This window comes from Brachyhypopomus gauderio, unplaced genomic scaffold (assembly GCF_052324685.1).
Source record: "Brachyhypopomus gauderio isolate BG-103 unplaced genomic scaffold, BGAUD_0.2 sc114, whole genome shotgun sequence".
In the NCBI taxonomy this organism is placed as follows: domain Eukaryota; kingdom Metazoa; phylum Chordata; class Actinopteri; order Gymnotiformes; family Hypopomidae; genus Brachyhypopomus; species Brachyhypopomus gauderio.
The window spans coordinates 529,009-548,041 of NW_027506935.1; the positions used below are offsets into that span (position 1 = coordinate 529,009).

The 19,033-nt window shown below is 45.9% G+C and overlaps 1 protein-coding gene across 1 annotated transcript; it reads right to left on the reverse strand.

Moving 5' to 3' along the window:
* Positions 1–89: 89 nt before the first annotated feature.
* Positions 90–18,677, reverse strand: LOC143497871 (large neutral amino acids transporter small subunit 2-like). The gene is made up of 12 exons (XM_076993484.1): positions 18,394–18,677; positions 17,608–17,883; positions 11,438–11,642; positions 9,960–10,111; positions 6,466–6,591; positions 5,627–5,780; positions 5,100–5,223; positions 4,629–4,732; positions 4,242–4,338; positions 3,851–4,000; positions 3,497–3,674; positions 90–3,390 (listed from the first exon to the last, which is right to left on the reverse strand). Exons 2-12 carry the CDS (start codon positions 17,750–17,752, stop codon positions 3,236–3,238), a joined length of 1,590 nt encoding a protein of 529 aa, XP_076849599.1. The 5' UTR covers positions 17,753–17,883; positions 18,394–18,677; the 3' UTR covers positions 90–3,235.
* Positions 18,678–19,033: the final 356 nt, after the last annotated feature.

The following is a 19,033-nucleotide window of genomic DNA, read 5'->3' on the forward strand; positions in this document are numbered from 1 at the left end:
AGATTTTGAGCTTACCGTTTTGTCTCTGTAGGGGGCGCTGTTTACAACAAACCTTTTTAGACATATAAGGATAGACGCCACTCTGTAGCTCCAGCGTATAGATTTATTTTTCTCTTATTATATACACTTGAAACATACAAAACCCATAAGAAATGACATAGCTTCAGTAGAAACAACACGTGTGAGATGACATAACTAAATGACTAGGCCAAACTGCCAATATACCATACCTACATAACAGAAATAGAAGAAATGCGCTAAACATAATGTGACAAACACGTAAATACCACAAACATCAATCACTTGTTGCTGATGGTAGGTTACGTACTGAGGACACGTCAAATGAGCATCGTCTTACGGGTTGTGCATGGCTGTCGGCGCCCCATCTCCGAGCGTCTGTGGGAGTAGACGGTCCCTGCCCTGGCGGTCAGCGGTTCTCTGCAACATTAGAGCACGGCTCCTACATTGAGAAGCTCTCTGCTGGTTTTCATGATTAAGCCCAGGACTGTACTGTCATTTAAAACTTGGCCATCATTAAGGAATCATTCAAAGTAAAGTAATTATTTTCTCTGCTCTAATTTGATTAAATGGAAACAGTTTTTTTATTTATTGTTATTTTTAATTGTTTCAGGACCTCATCAGTTTAGTGTTAAACAACACACCATCAATGGTTCTCTATATGAAATCGTTTTAGACCACAGCAGACTAAATCTGTAGAACGCCACTGGGTTTATGGACAGTGGGCTGCAGTATTCATGTCAGTACACTGGGAATCAGCACAGAGCTCAGTGGTACAAATGAGAGCACTGGTCCCCTGGCTCAGAGATGCACAGTGCAGACCTGATGAAGAAGGGATTACTACAGGGTTGAATATGCCCTGAAAATCAGGTATAACATTCTATTGCTTTTTTTTTTTTTACAGCACCTATACACATTTACTATATATATGAGGGGGAAAGGGGGCGTTACAAGTGACACTCAAAGTGACAATCACTTTCTGCAGTGACAAAGTATTATCTAAGTATAGGATTGACATCACATAGACAAATCTGGGTCAGCAAATACATAAATGTGTGGTGGCCACGCGTCTGTGAAGACAGCAGCAGTATGACCGCTGCGTTCCACTGTACTGGACTCAAGCTGAATAGTGTACATCTCCTGTTTCTCCTCTCCGATTCTGCATGTTTGTGATGTTTAACTCGTGACTTGAACACACGCACGATGCACGACAATCGTACAGGAACGGACACGAGGCTGTGGCAGCACAGAACACGTTTGGTTTATGGTGCTGAAATGTCGTTTATATACTATGTAGGATTTTCATCTGTAAAAACCTGTTCACAAGAGACAGTTTGAGATTTCTGCACTGATGCTTGGTTATGTCAACACCTAGCTTCAAGGCTGTTCCACCCACTGGCTTTGGTTTGTCTTTGGTGATTACTGGGTGAACAGCGGCAAACGTAGACAACAGGCCAAGAGGCTGTGGAGTCCTGGTGTTCATGATACAGTGGCAGTGTAGATCTAGCAGTCTGTGCGTAACACAGCAGGTCAGTAAGAGGGCTGGCGTGGCCCGTTCATTCATGTTTGTTGTTGCACCCACATTAACATGTATAATACATCTGTGTAATTTCAGAGTTTTATATGAAATATTTTATCCAGCTCTAAATACATAAGCAGAGCCTGTTCAAGTCTTTTTCCACAATCACATTTAACATTTGTAGACCCAAAATTTTGCAAATATAGCACAACATGACTCCATTTACATTTGTTTAGTAGTGTAGGGGTTTTTTTTTTTCTAAAAAATATATTGTTACGTAGAGACAATGCATGAACCCCCAAAAGTGACTTTCATGAAACTTAGAGTTATTTTTAATTGACTTATTTAGTTAATTTAATTTGCAATGGAACACATGCACTTAAAGAGTGTGGGCTGTATAGGGTTTCAGGATTTATGAATGCAAAAGAAATCTGTGGCATAACAGAAGGGTATTTTTCTATTGCTCCTATTTTATCAGTCTGATTTGCCAAACCTACTACAGCCTGTGTTTTACATTCTTTTTTTCTTAAATATATTTTATCTTCAAATATATATATTTATATTTATATATATAAAAATGTTCAATAGTGAGAGGATTACAGATGCACAGGCTCTATGTATCATATTAGAATTAAGGCAATTAAAAGACCTAGAATTGTACTTGCACCAGAAAAAGAGTCTGGTAATAACTACACTAAACCACAAAATGTGGTACTGAAATATATATCTTTAAATATACTATCTCAAGCATTAAAAAGAAATCCCAGAGCTATCACCTGGATACAACAAAAAAAAAAACAATGTGACTGACAAAAGACCAAAACATCAACAATGCTGGAACGCAGTACAAATAACCAATCAGTACAAATAACCAATCAGGTCAAGACAATTAAGGCAGAAAGATGAAGGAAAAAAAAATAAAATTGGAATCAAATCCTGAAATGTTTCTTAGTGTGTTATTGTAACTGAAATGATTTATTTTTTAATCAAAGCAAACAACCATAAAAAAAAAAGATTTGACAGGAAGTGAAGGATCCTGTACGATGTAGTGACCCTGTTGACGTCGGTGTGGCAGTATAGGGAGTGTGTGGGGGAGTGTGTGGAGGAGTGTGTGGGGGAGTGTGTGGGTGAGGGGCTACAGCAAACGTCTGAGTCATTTAACGCTGAGCAAGGACTGCGTCATCAGTGTGGTTACCATAGTTACTGCTTTGTTAAAGGTATGACATCTTCAAGGTATTATTTTAATAAATTGTAGTAAATAACACTAATGTATTTTTTTTATCCGCCAGACCTTACTAAAACATCGGTATTTTATATACATCCTGGACTTCTGAGGATTTGCAATACCAGGCACTCTAAAGAGGCGGAGGCAGTTGCCGTGGTAAGTGATGAACTGATGTGCTTGAGTGATTCATACAGAGACCACTGAGGAAAGACATATGCCAAGTGAAAATGTAAAGGTGTACATCCAGTTCCCTTAACCACGCCCTCCTGACCTCTGGCTCCGCCCACCCTTCCATGCAAAAGGCGTGTTCAGAGACCAGGAGCTTGTACTAGTGTGTGCGGTGTTAGTCTTTACCCCTTTTTCCCAGTGTGTGTTAGTGCCAGTCCGGCACGCAGCATTGTGTTCCTCTGTGCACGTGACGGCTGTGCACGTGACCGCCGTGCATGTGGCCGGTGTGCCCGCTGCGTTTGCTCTCAGCAGTCGGACGGTTTCTTGGGCTCTGCCTCTGCCAAGCAGGCTGACTCCACGTTCATCTCCATGGCGTCCCCTCCAGACGGGCTCTCCGCCTTCTCCTCCTCAGCCGGGTAGACCACCATGCACATCTTCTGCCCCGCGTACGTCATCTTATCTGCGGGGAAACACAAGAGGGACAAGCGATCCTTAAACACCTGCAGCTGTGAGGCAGGAAGTCTCATAGCCGCGAAGGCATTACTGAAAGGTTCAGTGCCACTTACCGACAAACGTATCAAAGCACTGGGGCTTGTTGTCCCAGTAGACGCCCAGGAAGTAAACGGGCACGCCGGTGAGCATGATGGCCAGGCCGATGCCACACACCACGGGCTCAGAGTACAGGGAGAACACCAGCAGGAAGGCCCAGAACAGCAGATAAATCACCGGCCACACCAGACTGATCTGAGATCAGGAAACGGCTCAGTGTTATAAGATATTCTAAAAATACTAGTGGGGTTTACGTGTTTAAGTATTGCCACAGTAATGCTAGATTTGGCTTGTGCTACACATACATGATACATGTGAAAAATGGTTTAATATTTTACTAAATGATTTTATTAGTTATTCTTCAGACATACTTTGATAGGTCGATGCATGTCTGGTTGCTTGATGCGTAGTACAATCTGCCCTGCGACAGTGACACCGTAGAAGAGGTAGTTGATGAACCCCACATAGTTGATCAGTGTGTACATGTCACTGGTGCACAGCATCAGCAGGGTTGAGATACACTGCAGAAGAAAATCACAAAGAACCCAGTTTAGATTTCCAAGGTTTAAAGGTTATGGGCCAACTGAACTGGGCTGAATTAGTTCTTAGTTCAAACTTTCTGATGCATTTAGCAATTCTTGCACAGTGAATTAAGTACAATGAAGTTGTGTGTGTGTGTGGGTGTGTCTGTGTGTGTGAGAGAGAGAGAGAGACAGAGAGGGGACAGAGGGTGCAGAGCTCGAGTGTGTGTGTGAGACTCACAGTGAAGAGCAGGGCAGGAATAGGGGTGCAGCGTTTGACGTGGATCATGGCCAGCAGGCTGGGGAGATGACCCTCTCGGGCTCCGGCGAAGAACAACCTGACCCATGGGAAGACACGGTTATACTTACACACTGTAGGACACCTGGATTGAGGAAACTGAATGAAGAAGAGAATGACGAAGGAGAAACAGACAAGATGCCAGAAGAAGAAACCGGCACAAACGGTACTCCTCATTATGAGAAGCGTAAAAGGCAGAAGACAACATATCTGAACTGAGGGATCGACGCTTGGGAGTGATAGTGGTAATGAGGAGAATGATAACATACGGGGAAAAAGAGGACACGTTGGAGAAATAAATAAATAGATGGAGGGAATGGAGAGACTGACCGAGAGGAGGTGAAGAGGGAGCCGTTGACCCCCCCAAAGGTGGACAGGGCCACCGAGATGGGCATGATCCATGACATCACCCCCAACAGCTTCTCACCAAACGTCTGGGAGAGAGCAAAAAGAGTGATGACCAAAAGATGAGAGAGGGAAGAAGGAAGAGAGAGTGAGAGAGAGAGAGAGAGAGAGAGAGTAGAGGAGAGAGAGTGAGGGGGTAGAGGAGAGAGAGAGAGAGAGAGAGGGAGGGTGGAGGAGAGGAGGGAGGCCTGTTGAATTTATTTTGTCAGATGCATTTTAACTTGTGGAACTGACACTGTAGAAAGCATATGTGTAGGTATGACATACTGGCTGCATTCAGGAGTCGATATCAGTATCAATTGTGAGAAAATGAACAATTGATACTCAGTTAGATATGCCACAGAATATTAAGAATATTCAGATTGATCCCGTCTAATTGGAGGAGAGGATACTCACCACAGCAACGGCATTGGATGCCAGCAGCTCCTGAGGACTCATGGCGGTGACATAGGCAATGTTAGCAAACACATAAACGAAGGTCACCAGGGGAATAGAGATGAATATAGCGCGAGGTAGGTTTCTGTACAGAGAAAGAGGGAGAAACAGAGAGAAAGAGAAACTTAAATACACACACAAGCATTATAAGTGCTGCTTCTGTGTTTCTATTGGCTGGTTTGAGGAATGGAGAGGAATGGTGGTGTGATTGGCTGGGACTGGAGAGGAATGGTGGTGTGATTGGCCAGGACTGGAGAGGAACGGTGGTGTGATTGGCTGGGACTGGAGAGGAACGGTGGTGTGATTGGCCGGGACTGGAGAGCATTCTGGGGCACATTGGGACAGATGGGCAGTTTGTTGGTCTTGGCACCCTGTGACTAGTGAAAAATACATCCACTGAGCCCAGTGTATTACATAACTCTACACTGACTAAGACAGACGTGCTATCAGGTGTATGAGATCCAGAATAGCGCAGGTGTGAATCTTACACGTAGGGGTCCACCAGCTCTTCCGTGACATAGTTGAGGAAGTTCCAACCTCCGTAAGCAAAAGAACCTTGCAGAAATGCGAGCGCTATCAGCCCCACGTCATAGTCCTGAAAGGGCTCAAAGGCATTGGCTGGTTCTAGCCAGTAGTACTCGCCTGCAAAAAGAGAAAAGAACCACATCACAAAACACGACCAGGACAACATCTTCTCATAGAGCACTAATAAAAGTCACTATTGAATCACACAGATTGAGATATAAAGGCCTGGGAATGGTGTAACTGTGCTCTCCTTGACATTTGACCTCTTCATTCTATCTGTCCTCCCTCCCTCACACATCATCCTCTACCTCACACACATGATCAACAAGTCACACATGTGCACACGTCAGTACACACACGTGCACACGCAGCAAGCACACGTCAGTCCTGTTTCCTTGCGTTTTTTGCCGTTTGGAGTAAGCTGTTGCTCCAGTCATGTCAGAACAATTTCTGAATTAACGGTTTCATTCACACCTTCCATCACACTCCTCATCACAATACTCATCACACGCCTCATCACACCCCACATCACACCCCTCATCACTCCTCCTGTGTACTCTGTGATCTTATCTGACCCCAGTGACACTCTGGCTATAAAAACTGAATTATCAAAGCTTTACTTCAGTGCCGGAGGTTTTGAAACCGATAACATCTGTGTCCTCATTTCACTCTAATCTAAAGAGTAGAATGACCTCGGTACAGAGAGGTGAGCAACACACATACACACACACACACACACACGCACACGCACACACACACACACACACACACACACACACACACACACACACACAGCTCATACCCTTGCAGATCTGCACGATTCCCATGATGATGATGAGGATGAGGGCGAGCAGTTTTCCTGCGGTGAAGATGTCCTGTACACGCGTGGCCCAGCGCACGCTGGCACAGTTCACCCATGTCAACACCACTGCAGCAGGAAGAGAGGGACACATTAGTATGCTAAACACACACACACACACACACACACACACACACACACACACACACACACACACACACACACACACACACATTTTCACATAGAGCAGCACTGAAACAGCAGAAACAGCAAATTTAATGATAGAGACATTGCAGCTTCAGAGCAGAAAAGCACAAATATTTGACAAACTACATTCCTGTGAGTCATTTTGCTTGTCACAGATTAAGCTTATGACTAATCTAAAAAGGTTTATATGCTGACAGATCACTGGTTCATTTATTTCACAGTGTGCTAAATCATGTACCAGAAAACTGTACAGTCTTGTCATGCTGAATTTTAATGCGATTCTAAGAGCAGGTGAGTTAGTCAGTTACTCCCCAACCATTTTATACTCCGTAACTAAATACATTCTCCCAAGGTCAATGCACTTAGATGAAACAGATAAACTGCACTGTATAGTTGTATAGATTGTATAGTTGTGCAGGGCTTGTAGTTATCAGGCATGTCAGAGGCGCTAATCTCAGGTCATACCCTCCCCATCCAAAAAATCGCATTAATGGGATTTTAAAGATGAAATATCTTTAATCCTACATCTGTTCTTCCCGCATGATTTATATAACATAAAGACCGGAATAAATGACAATTCATGCAATGCATGTCCAGCTGCTTCAGTCTCCTGCTCAAAACAAGAGGAAGCAGGGTGATGTGGGTGGGCCAGTGTGGACCACACCCCACCATGTGCTCTCCACTACTCTCATGGAGGAACATGTGACCAACGTGCAGTACGAATCATAAACCCAGGGGTCATGGCAACCTTTCCAGCTCATTTGCGGTGTCCTCAGCGTGAATGTCGACCCACAGACTTCTCATGCGCTCTTAGACAGCAGACTTTCTGCCGGTTCCCTGTTTTGGCTGAACACACGTGCCCATATTGCATATTCAATGCGGACACCCCCACATTTCACCATAGTGACTCCCCCCTCTCTGTTAACTTGTAAGGCAGACACGCACAATCTGTTCCCATTCTCTGGTCATCTGATGAAACGTGTACAAACTGTTCTGTGTTGGACCGTTAAAGGGGAAGGCACTCCTCGGAGAAGCACTCTCGCTGTTGTGTGTTGAACCGTTAAATGGGAAGACACTCCTCAGAGAATCACTCTCACTTTTCTTTCACACACTCATGCACACGCCTGCTCTTCAACGGCTTTTAGCGCCTCAGGAGATACAAGCAACGAACGTTTTTATCGGAAGGGCGTTTTGTTTACATGTAAGCATAGCCCTTTGTTGATTCAAATATTCTACACAACCGTAAAGATATACCATCAAAGGAAATGTAACACAATAGTGCAGATATGTGCACTATGATAACAAGTCCATGCAGAATGATGCCTACAATGGAAGACCTAAGGGCAATCCTTAAGTCAAATATATAGATTACTCTTACACTAGCTCTTCCTTCAACTTATCTCCGGCCAAGAGTGCTAAGGGCAGCCTGGTCAAAAGTCTCTTGAAGTCTTGTTGTCAGATAAAAGCAATGGATTCTGGGTAATGAACTGCATGCCTTTGAGGGAGGACCCTTCACATGTTATTGAAATTGTACACTATACAGAGAGAGAAAGAAAGAGGGAGAGCGAGAGAGGTAGAGGGAGAAGGAGAGGGAGAGAGAAAGAGAAGGTGAGGGGGGTGAGAGCGAGAGAGACAGAGTGAGAGGAATGAGAGAGGTAGAAGGAGAGGGAGAGGGAGAAGGAGAGGGAGAGAGAGAGAGAGAGAGAGAGAGAGAGATTAGTCAATAGATTGGCCAGTGAGGTAATCTACCCCAAAGAGTGGACATGTGTTACTTAGTAAGGCAGAAAAACACTCGGATTACTGGCATTCACAGCCGTCCCATCATCCACCACTGCACATATGATACGTAGTAAAACGGATCCCTGCAAGCACACCCACACCATAAAACAAGCCTTTCTAATACTCAGGGAGAGGGAGACACTCACACACAGTACTCTCTTACTTTACTTCTCTTCTGTTATCTGCCTTTTCGGCAGTGAGTGTGTCAGACACAGAAACACACTGGGGTCAACAGAAACAAACATAATAGCATCTCCAGGTATCATTCTGTAACATAATCTTTTGCACATACTCATACAAAACCACCCCAGTCTGTCCATGTAGTCACCAAGAAAGTTTTTTGAGCAAAGAGTGAGCTAAAGTGTGATAAGGTCTTAAAGGGAATTGCCATCTGCAACGTTTCCTTTGTGAACCTTCTTTCATTTACTGTCTTTCTCCTGCACAGACCAAGAACAAAAACATGGGCACAAATCAAAGAAGGACCCTCTGTTCAGCTTTTCCTCAGCTGCCTGACAACATCTGGCCAATAGAACATCTCCTAACACAGTGACTCCTTCCTGCCACAGCCAACCAGAACGCAGCGTTCCAAGGACAATCCCACCCCTCTGATGTCTCAGTGTTGAGAAACCTAAGAAGGAAAACAGAAGTAGTGTTCTGGGACAGCCCTTCTGTTCCTCCTGTTGCAAGAGTTTGGGATAAACAGGTAAAACCAGGTCAGTGGCTGTTTGCCAACCACGCAACAACACACTCCAGTCCCTGACTGAAGATCAATGGATTCGTGATCTCCTTCATAAATACAAGATATTGTTATCAAATGTCTTATTTTTTTCTGTGTGCACAGAATCATAACAAACTCATAACCGACTCCATAAAGTGAGATCCATTACTGCATTTGGCCATAGTAAAACTATATTGACAATATCTGTGTCTACTTGGCAGATTCAAGCTCAGTATCAGTGTCTCTCTCTCTCTCTGTTCCTCTGTGTGTGTAAGATATGTCTACACTCATCCTGCAGTATTTCTGACATGAGTGTGAGGTTTGTCAAAAGGTCGTGCTCCAAGTCTGTGGACTCAAAGGCACGCCCCCCCTTCATTTTCTTACGTCTGTCAGCTCTCAATACCTCATGTGTCTGGACATGCTGTTTGGGGTTCTGTTTGTTTCCAAGGACTTTTTGAAGTGAGTTGTTATGGAAACCTAGCCCTATTACTATAAAATTACATACACCATCATTACATACACCATGACCAAGACCTTCTGGTATGAATATCAAAACAACAACAACAAGAAAACAGCAAGGCAATCACAAACAGGTGATCGAGTTAATTATTGACATAATGTGTTTACACTTTTTTCTTAACTCATTGAGCTTCTTTTAGCATCAAACTCAGCCTCTCTCCATCTCTCTCTCTCTCCCCCCTCCCTCTCTCTCCCCCCTTCTCCACCCGCTCTCTCCTCCTCTCTCTCTCTCTCCACCCCACCCCCCCAAGTCCCGTGGGGCAGCAGGACTCACGCAGGCAGAGGGCGGCGAGGAGACGCAGGCCGTTCTCCGGGGCGAAGCAGGTGGGGAACAGGGGCTGCAGCACGTAGTTGGAGAAGGTGAGAGCGATGACAGCCTGGTTAGTGGGGTAGATCACCAGCACGGCGATCCACAGCCTGAGGAACCTGGAACACACGTACGCACAACCATCAGCACGCTGGCACGACCATCAGCACGCTGGCACGACCATCAGCACGCTGGCACGACCGTCAGCACGCTGGCACGACCGTCAGCACGCTGGCACGACCGTCAGCACGCTGGCACGACCATCAGCACGCTGGCACGACCGTCAGCACGCTGGCACGACCGTCAGCACGCTGGCACGACCGTCAGCACGCTGGCACGACCATCAGCACGCTGGCACGACCGTCAGCACGCTGGCACGACCATCAGCACGCTGGCACGACCGTCAGCACGCTGGCACGACCGTCAGCACGCTGGCACGACCGTCAGCACGCTGGCACGACCATCAGCACGCTGGCACGACCATCAGCACGCTGGCACGACCGTCCGCACGCTGGCACGACCGTCAGCACGCTGGCACGACCGTCAGCACGCTGGCACGACCGTCAGCACGCTGGCACGACCATCAGCACGCTGGCACGACCATCAGCACGCTGGCACGACCATCTGCTCACTGGCACGACCATCAGCACGCTGGCACGACCATCCGCTCACTGGCATGACCGTCAGCAGGCTGACACGACCATCAATGATCAATGCGCTTTCCGGATAAGACTCAGTGCGCCGACATCATCATTACTTGAATTGCTAACATGGCATCCATGGAGGCAACCATTCGACCTTGATCTGTGGACAGATAGCTGATTCTGGTGTTGCTTTTATACGCATAAGGGAAGCGTACACACTAGATCCATCATTAATGCTGCTCTTATTATGCTTATTACAAACTGTAACAAAAGGTTGTAAACAACACGGGAAACACAGCAGCCGATTTCCATTCATCCTCTAAGGGGACGTCATCACGTCTACAGTTTACAGGTTGATAACCTTGTTAGCTTGCTGCTGCCTGTCTCACATGCCACTGTGAGGACATGAGCTCCTCTCACAGGTAATACAATCAAATCTAATCAATTGAAAACCAGTCAAAACAAACAGCTATAGAGCATTAGAAAATGTTCACAGAACCCTGAGGAAATTCAGTATTCCTGATATTTTCTAGGACTGTAAACATGGTAGGGTGTTCAGTCCTGTGACGAGGCAGCTTGAAATGAAACATGGGCGGTCCCGCATCCCGCATCCCGCACTCGACACAACACTCTCTGCTCTGTCTGCACCACTCAGGTCAGTAGGGAAATAAACAACTAACCAGTACAGAAATGTTTACTCTCTATCTGTGCCCCTAATGTCTAATCTTCATAGTAGAACAGTTTACAAAACAGTTGTTTTCTCTCTCGCTTTTTTTTTTTTTTTGGAACTCCCTCCCTTACCCTGCCAGTCCTCCGAAGATGTCCTTAACGTAAGAGTAGTCGCCCCCGGACTTGGGGATGGTGACGCCCAGCTCGGCGTAGCAGAGTGCGCCGATGGCCGTGATGACGCCAGTGACGATCCACACGATGAGGGCCAGGCCCACGGAGCTGGCGTTCTCCAACACACCCTTTGGGCTGACGAAGATCCCCGAGCCAATGATGTTTCCTAGGGAAATGTGGAAGGAGCTGAATTAGTACCATCCTGTCTCACGGAGCCAAACCTGAGACGCCAGCCCGTCCCATGTGCAGGCTGGGCGAGCCAGTTGGCTTTTCTGGACTGACTTGCATGACTTAAAGATTAATCTTTTGCTGGACTTTAAAGGAGGATCTGAATAGTTATGGTTTGTGGTTGCAGCGTAGAGTTCAGAAGATCCAGTTTGGATTGAGATGATGGCGTAACAGGTACATGCAGCAACAAACAGCAAAAACAACTACCCTCAGTAAGTCAATCAGTGTCCTTTACTAGAGGGTCACATGGTAATTAATTAGAAAACAGACATAACAGGCAACAAAGTGCTCTGGGTCTGGCAAGGAGGAAACTCAAAGGAGAGGGCAACAGTAAAAACACTTTTTTGCCCACAGAGAGAGGAGATTAATGTCATACGCTGCTTCTTTAAAGAAAAAAAACAGATGAGATGAGATAGCAAAAGGCATGATCCTGGCCGTGCGAATCACGAGGAAACGAGGATGTCAAAAACAAGGGAGAGAAAGCACAAGGCCAGCAAAGAGCAGGAGTAATCTGCTGAATCAAAGCTGAGCCTGGAGGGGTACAGTCGGGTGTGTGTGTGTGTGTGTGTGTGTGTGTGTGTGTGTGTGTGTGTGTGTGTGTGTGTTTTACACACATCTCCTCGGGGACTAGCAGGGGACTGAGTGAACTTACACTCCAACAGCTTGTGAACTGTTTAGTTTAGGCCTATGCATGCTTGCACACATGTATGTTTTAATAAGGAACAATAGCCTGACAGGGTTCATACCCATCACATGTTCATTCCTTCTGAGCAGGGCCTCCGGGATCAAAGACCAAAGGAAAATACACGTCTGGTACATGTGCAAGGCCCTGCGTGACTGCTGTCCCTGGGAAGCCCTGAATTTCCCTCTGGGTGCTGAGCACGAGTAGCTGATCTTCTTTGATGCGGGCCGAGGGTTAGCATCTCCGTCTGAAATGCTAACCTCAACCGCCAAACAGTTGAACCAAGAGATCTCACATCCCTGCAGTTCAAAGGTCAGATATGGCAAATGATATCCAATCCAGTCCCAACTAGCAGCACAGACAGCGGTGCTCATGTCTTACATAGATAACTGTGCCAAAGGTCACACACAAGGTAATCCTTCATGTCTTCATGTGTGACTGTTAGATGTGGATGGCAGGGGAGATACTAGCTATTTATTAAATGGGTCTGTGTTCTCTCCTATTAAGGTTTTATAAAGTGTGCTAGCACTTAAGGTTCTGGCACGTCTGAAGTGGTTCTCCGACATTCAGGCTACTCTTAATGTCCAATGAGACTGTGAATCATTAGTGAATCATTAGTGAGACTACTGGCTCCTGATCTTTTAGATTCTTTTTTGGTTCTCTTTTATTACACTAATCCCAATGCTAGATTGTGCAACTTCATATAATCTACAGAATCATATAGCGCCTTACTGAGACAAGGCTCAGGCAGCAGACCGGATCTAGCCGGCTCTTTCTGCTCTGTCTGCATCCTCAGAATCTGCAGCCCAGAGGTTTTAAGCCCGGTGGAAGGACAGCCTGTGTGCGGCTGGTTCCCGCGCCTCTCATAAACAGCGAGACAAAGTTCGCGTGCGGCTCCAGCGTGAGTTGATCTGTACAGTGCTGACTCCAGTGGAATACCCGTACACCAGGGCTTCCTGTCCAACACTGCTTCCCCTCGCTTCCTCTCCATGTGTGTGTGTGTGTGTGTGTGTGTGTGTGTGTGTGTGTGTGTTGTGTGTGTGGGTGTGTGTGTGTGTGTGTTTGTATACACTATTGCTTAGTGTGCACTTGCACCGTACCAGTCCAACTGATAAATGGCACATACATTTTCTATTGTATATGCCACACCTATGTCGACCCTATACTCACTGCACACTTATCTGACAGGTGCATTAATCAGGTGTGGCATCTCAGACGCAGCTGACCTGCTCCACGGTGCCCCAGTCTCTAGCCAGCTGACCTGCTCCGTGGAGCCCCAGTCTCCAGCCAGCTGACCTGCTCCGCGGAGCCCCAGTCTCTAGCCAGCTGACCTGCTCCGCGGAGCCCCAGTCTCTAGCCAGCTGACCTGCTCCACGGAGCCCCAGTCTCCAGCCAGCTGACCTGCTCCGCGGAGCCCCAGTCTCTAGCCAGCTGACCTGCTCCGTGGAGCCCCAATCTCTAGCCAGCTGACCTGCTCCGTGGAGCCCCAGTCTCTAGCCAGCTGACCTGCTCCACGGAGCCCCAGTCTCTAGCCAGCTGACCTGCTCCGCGGAGCCCCAGTCTCTAGCCAGCTGCTGGTCTGGCAGCATTTGGTCCATTTCTCAGCACAGCCGTGGATTTGTCAGACCAGGGCTGCTAATGTTTTTCCTCATGTCAGATTTTACTGCTGGGCTGAAACGGTCTCCCACCCAAAAACATCACGATAACAAGGTTGGTTTTAGTCGGAAACCAACCACTGATGTAGAATTGGTGGACAGCTATTATGAATTTACATTACAGCTAAGGAATCTAAATATATTTAATAATGTGAGGGGTGAGTATGCATTCTTATCCAAACTAACTTGTTAAAACTTCAGGTATGTTATATTTAGAAGAGTGTCATAGCATTTTCTGTTGGCGGAGGAGCCGTCATTCAATCTTTACTTCTACAAAAAATTTTATCTGTAGCTTCTAAGTTGTTTTTCCTCCATGCGTTTTGTTCAGAAGCTATACAATTTCAGAAGGACTCATCACAGTCATAATTATGTTGTCCTATAGTGATTCTAACTCTCCCACACAGACGTGTGCCTGCTAATCACCTCCAACCTCCTATTGATCCTCCCCTGTTGCGCTGTTAGTCTGGCTGTCCTTCTACAGGTTGCTAATGAGACGTGCAGAGGGAGGCATAGAGGCAGAGAGAGAGCAAGAGAGAGAGAGAGAGAGAGAGAGAGGAGGAAGAAGAACGATCTTCGGTGTGGTTCATCAGTTCAGAGGCCTCCCCACATTGAACAGTCATCGATCAGTAATGTTTAGGACTGGGTTCTTTTCTCAGAGCAGAAATAAGGGAATATGATATGAAGAATGTGACCGATGTGTTCTAGTGGTACACAGTGCTATGAGCAATGTATAATTTTTTTTTTATGACATAATTGGCCGTTGGTGTTCCTGTTAAACAATTGTGTGTATTCTGCACAGTGGGAGCACAGTGTATATATAGCTTATATATTTGTAGCAAAGAAACTTGAACTCTTTGTGTTTTCTATTAAAATAACTTTACACACAAACAGAATATATCCTGTTTACAGTAGCTAACTTCAACTCTTTAACATTAGACATTAACAATGGCAACCAAGTATGTGTCCTACAATGGACAATATGTTTGCAAAAAATCTCTTCCGCAGAACCAAAATGCTTGTGCTTATTTAATTTCTCATCAACAGGATGTTGTTAGTTCTGCTTCCAAACCCCACATGATGCCTCAGAGGCACATCAGAGCAAGGATAACAGCCGCACTGCCGGAGGACATCTCGATTTATCGCCTGGCTCCGAGGATCAGGGACAACGTAGGTAGCAGTTGTATCCCCCTTGCTATTTCTGGGACGTGAACCAACAATGTTTGGATTTACCACAGCCATTACTCCGCCCTGACGTGAGCCCCGATAAAGTCCTTACTGAGATGTAGCATGAAGCACTCAAACACTACATCATCAAGACTAGGCACCTAGGCACCTAAAAGACTACAGAACATCAGAACCTGAGCCTACAGTAGTCTTGTCCCAGATCCTCCTATGCAGCGCTCAGCCACACAGATTCCCACCTGGATGCACTCCAAGTGTCCTGGCATCACCTCCTCGTTTGTGTTTGAACCTAATCAGTTACATTTGGAGCAAATTAGAGGTGAAGAATGCATGACATCAGTGCACCTCCATCACACACCTGACTGGATCCTTAATTAGCTTTTCATTCCCCTTCCATATTATTCCAGAGAACAATAAAAACTAGAACACCCCCCCCAACACACACACACACACACACACACACACACACACACACACACACACACACACTCACACACACACACACACCTCTCAGTCTTCTGCACGAGCTAAAGGACCGGCCCACCCGCAGCAAAGCCAGTTCAATGAAATAGAGCATTATTGTCAAGGCATTATCTGGGTCAGGGGCCAGCTGTCAAGTGACCAAGGCTACTGTGTTGTCAGCACAGGGCTGGGTAGGGATTGGGCTGGGTAGGGATTGGACTGGGTAGGGATTGGACTGGCGGTACCTGGAAGTACTTTTAGTGCCTTCTGAGAAAGTCAGTGAAGTGAGTTGCAAACAAAGGCTGGCCTGTAGGACCTGGGAGAAGTAATTCCACCGTTAGCTGATAACACGGTTCACGTGATGAGCGTGTGAGTGACCGACCAGCCAAGGCCAAAAACTCAATGTTAATTAGACTCTGTTAGTCACTGAAAGGTTTGGTGGAATGTATTTTATAATGGCTGTTAATGCCTATGTTACCGCCCACACTTAATATTGCATGAAATGAGCCTTAATTCCACTGTTATCACTGACCTCTGTTCTTTAGTCAGTTACGTTCAAGTAAAATCTGGAGCACATTTGCTCACTGGTTGTGGCTCAGCAGACTTTATCCCCACTGCATGTAACTACCCCTTGCCTTCTCATCCAGATGAATTTCACTAGAAAACATCTAAATTTTCTGTATAATTACAGAACATTAAAAAGGCACCTTCCATCTAGTGTGAACGATGTGCCTTGTGGGGAACTGCATTTTATTAGCATCACCTTATTAAACAACTGCGTAGCATTTAAAAATCTCTTAGAGACAAACAAAGCGTTAACAGATGTATTATGGTGGGCGCAGAGAAGCAACGATAGAAAACTTGCAGCATAGGATGTAAGAGAGACAACAGGATGTCTAAAATATGTGTGAAAATGGTTGGTGCAGAATGACAGGCAGGCAGTTATTTAGAGAGACAGGCAGACAAGTTCTGAGACACGGAGATCCCATGGCAGAGCAGAAAGGGTGGGGGTCACACAGAAGTAGTCTGAGGTAGACCTACACACAAAGCGACACAAATACCACAGAGTAGAGTAGTTTAGGCTTTTGTTGTGTACAGAGATCTCTGTATTTTAACTTGCTTTAATAAAAGGTCAAAAGTCATAAGACAGGTGACGTTTTCTTTTGCATCAACGAACATGCTGCGTTAGGTAGGAGGAGATCAAAGCGCAAAACCCTCTAGAGATGCCTCGAAAATGTTCGGTCCATTTTGTTTCCATGGAAACCTCCTGGGCATGCTTCTCCTCAAGGTCACCGCTCAACGCTGTTCCTCAGGATCGCGCGAGAACAACGTGGCAGTGTTACACTGACTTGTGATCAGCTCTACTCGTCCAAATGCAGACAGGAGCTGCTAAATGACTAACAATCAAAACCGGTCTCAGATCAGCAGTCATGGACAACAGTTATGTTCTTTCCTACCTATATCCCACTGTTTGATACACTGACAAACCTGACAACATCAAAATGTTCCTTACGTCACAGCCATGCAGATACAGAGTGGCTTCTTCAGTGTTGTCTGATCAACTCGCTTAATCAGCCCGAACAAAAGGGTCAAATGGGTCTTTAGACGAGAATTACTCTGCAGTAGCAAAGGGCTTGATTATACAGCTATCAGTGCGTGACAGGAAACACCGTGAGGAAATAAATCGGAAAAGAACGAAAGTGACCACAAAACACCCACATGAACCCAGCGTAGTGTTGAGCCCACCTCATCCGTGAAGGTGGCGTATAAACTGACCGAGAAACAAAACGGGGATGGGGTGCGATAGAGACACGGAAAAACAGTAGATTCGCAAATACACATTATACACATGATTATGACTACACAAATTAATGTGCTACACATCCATTTAAACCCTATTTATCAAAAAATGTACCACTAACCGACAATGATCCCGCAGGCACTAACGAGACCGATCTCCTTCTTCAGCGCCACGGCTGACTCCCCGCCGGCTTTCCCGGAGTCAGAAGCTCCATCCCCGCTGGCCGTGGCTGTCGCGTTAGTTCTTTGTCTTGGACCATCCGTCATTGTGCAGATTGAGATGTTGAGTCCTCGCCACGACACACGGCGGAGTGATGGAGCGACGCGCCGCTTCTGTGCCGCACGCACGCACCGCTCGCTTGATTCGCCGCCTCGTTAAGACCAGGCGAGAGAAATAGCTGCGGAAATAAAATTCTGCTTCACACCTGGCGCATGTATCTCGGGGTGGCGAGGAGAGAAAGCTGGCACAGACACCAGCAGGGTGTTAATTGCGCTTATCTGTATTGTTATACAGTATTTAAATATTTGTCGAAAGAACGGCGTTTCGCATGGAAGGCTACGGTGAAGATAACAGCATCACCTGGCTTGGGCTGCGCGCGCCCCTTTACTGCACAAGGTGAATAATCATGTGTCTGTCAGAGTAATAAGGGGAAAACTTGCACAAGCTCAGTATATAAACAGCTACCTAGAACCTGAAATGCACAGTGTTCGCAGTGCAGATTGAAACGTGAAAGCAGCTGTCTATTCCGATTAGGAAGCAGTAATGACAATGACAATCAATATGACTGCGCAATGTAATATCAGATTAACAACAATATTCCAATAGGAATGTATCTGTCCGTTTGTTTGGTGGAGTCGAGGGCGTAAAGTCTCCCAGAGTTATATGAAAATTAAACTCAGCAGCTTACCCTGACCCACTCGAACACTATCGATAAATAACAAAAAATAGACTATTCCACTAGATGAATGTCCCAATTTGACAACCGGCACTGCTAAAAGAGAAACGATCCACAACTCCGCCTTCTTTCAGGTGTAATTTTTTTAAAGCATCCTCTGATGTCGAAAGGAGGATCCGTTCAAACCAGCCTGGTATGATCTATCAGTCTGGCTTTAAATCCCTGACACGGTGACGCTGTATATGAAGTAGCCAACCACGTTGCTAAGCAGTACACGAAGCGCTCCCAATCTGTTCTATATAGACTGCACCTCACTCTTCCCTGATCCTACCCCGTAAGGACAGTTGCCCCTCCTCTTTAATCTCAACAACAACCCCACCCCCCACTTGCCCCCGCCCTCACCCCTGCCGGTATATAATACCGACACGGTCTATAACAATGAACATATTTTCATTTACCTACTATTTGTTCTCTGCAACCTATAAAAACTGTACACAGAAACATTACTGGTTCTGTGAAACAGCTTTTTATAACTGATGGTCTCTCCGTTGTCTTCTTTGGTGACTTCTGCGCAGGCTTCATAACATTTCTGACATTTATGGTCAATACTGTAATGAGCAGATGAGGATGAAAGACATGATTTCTTGTGTTT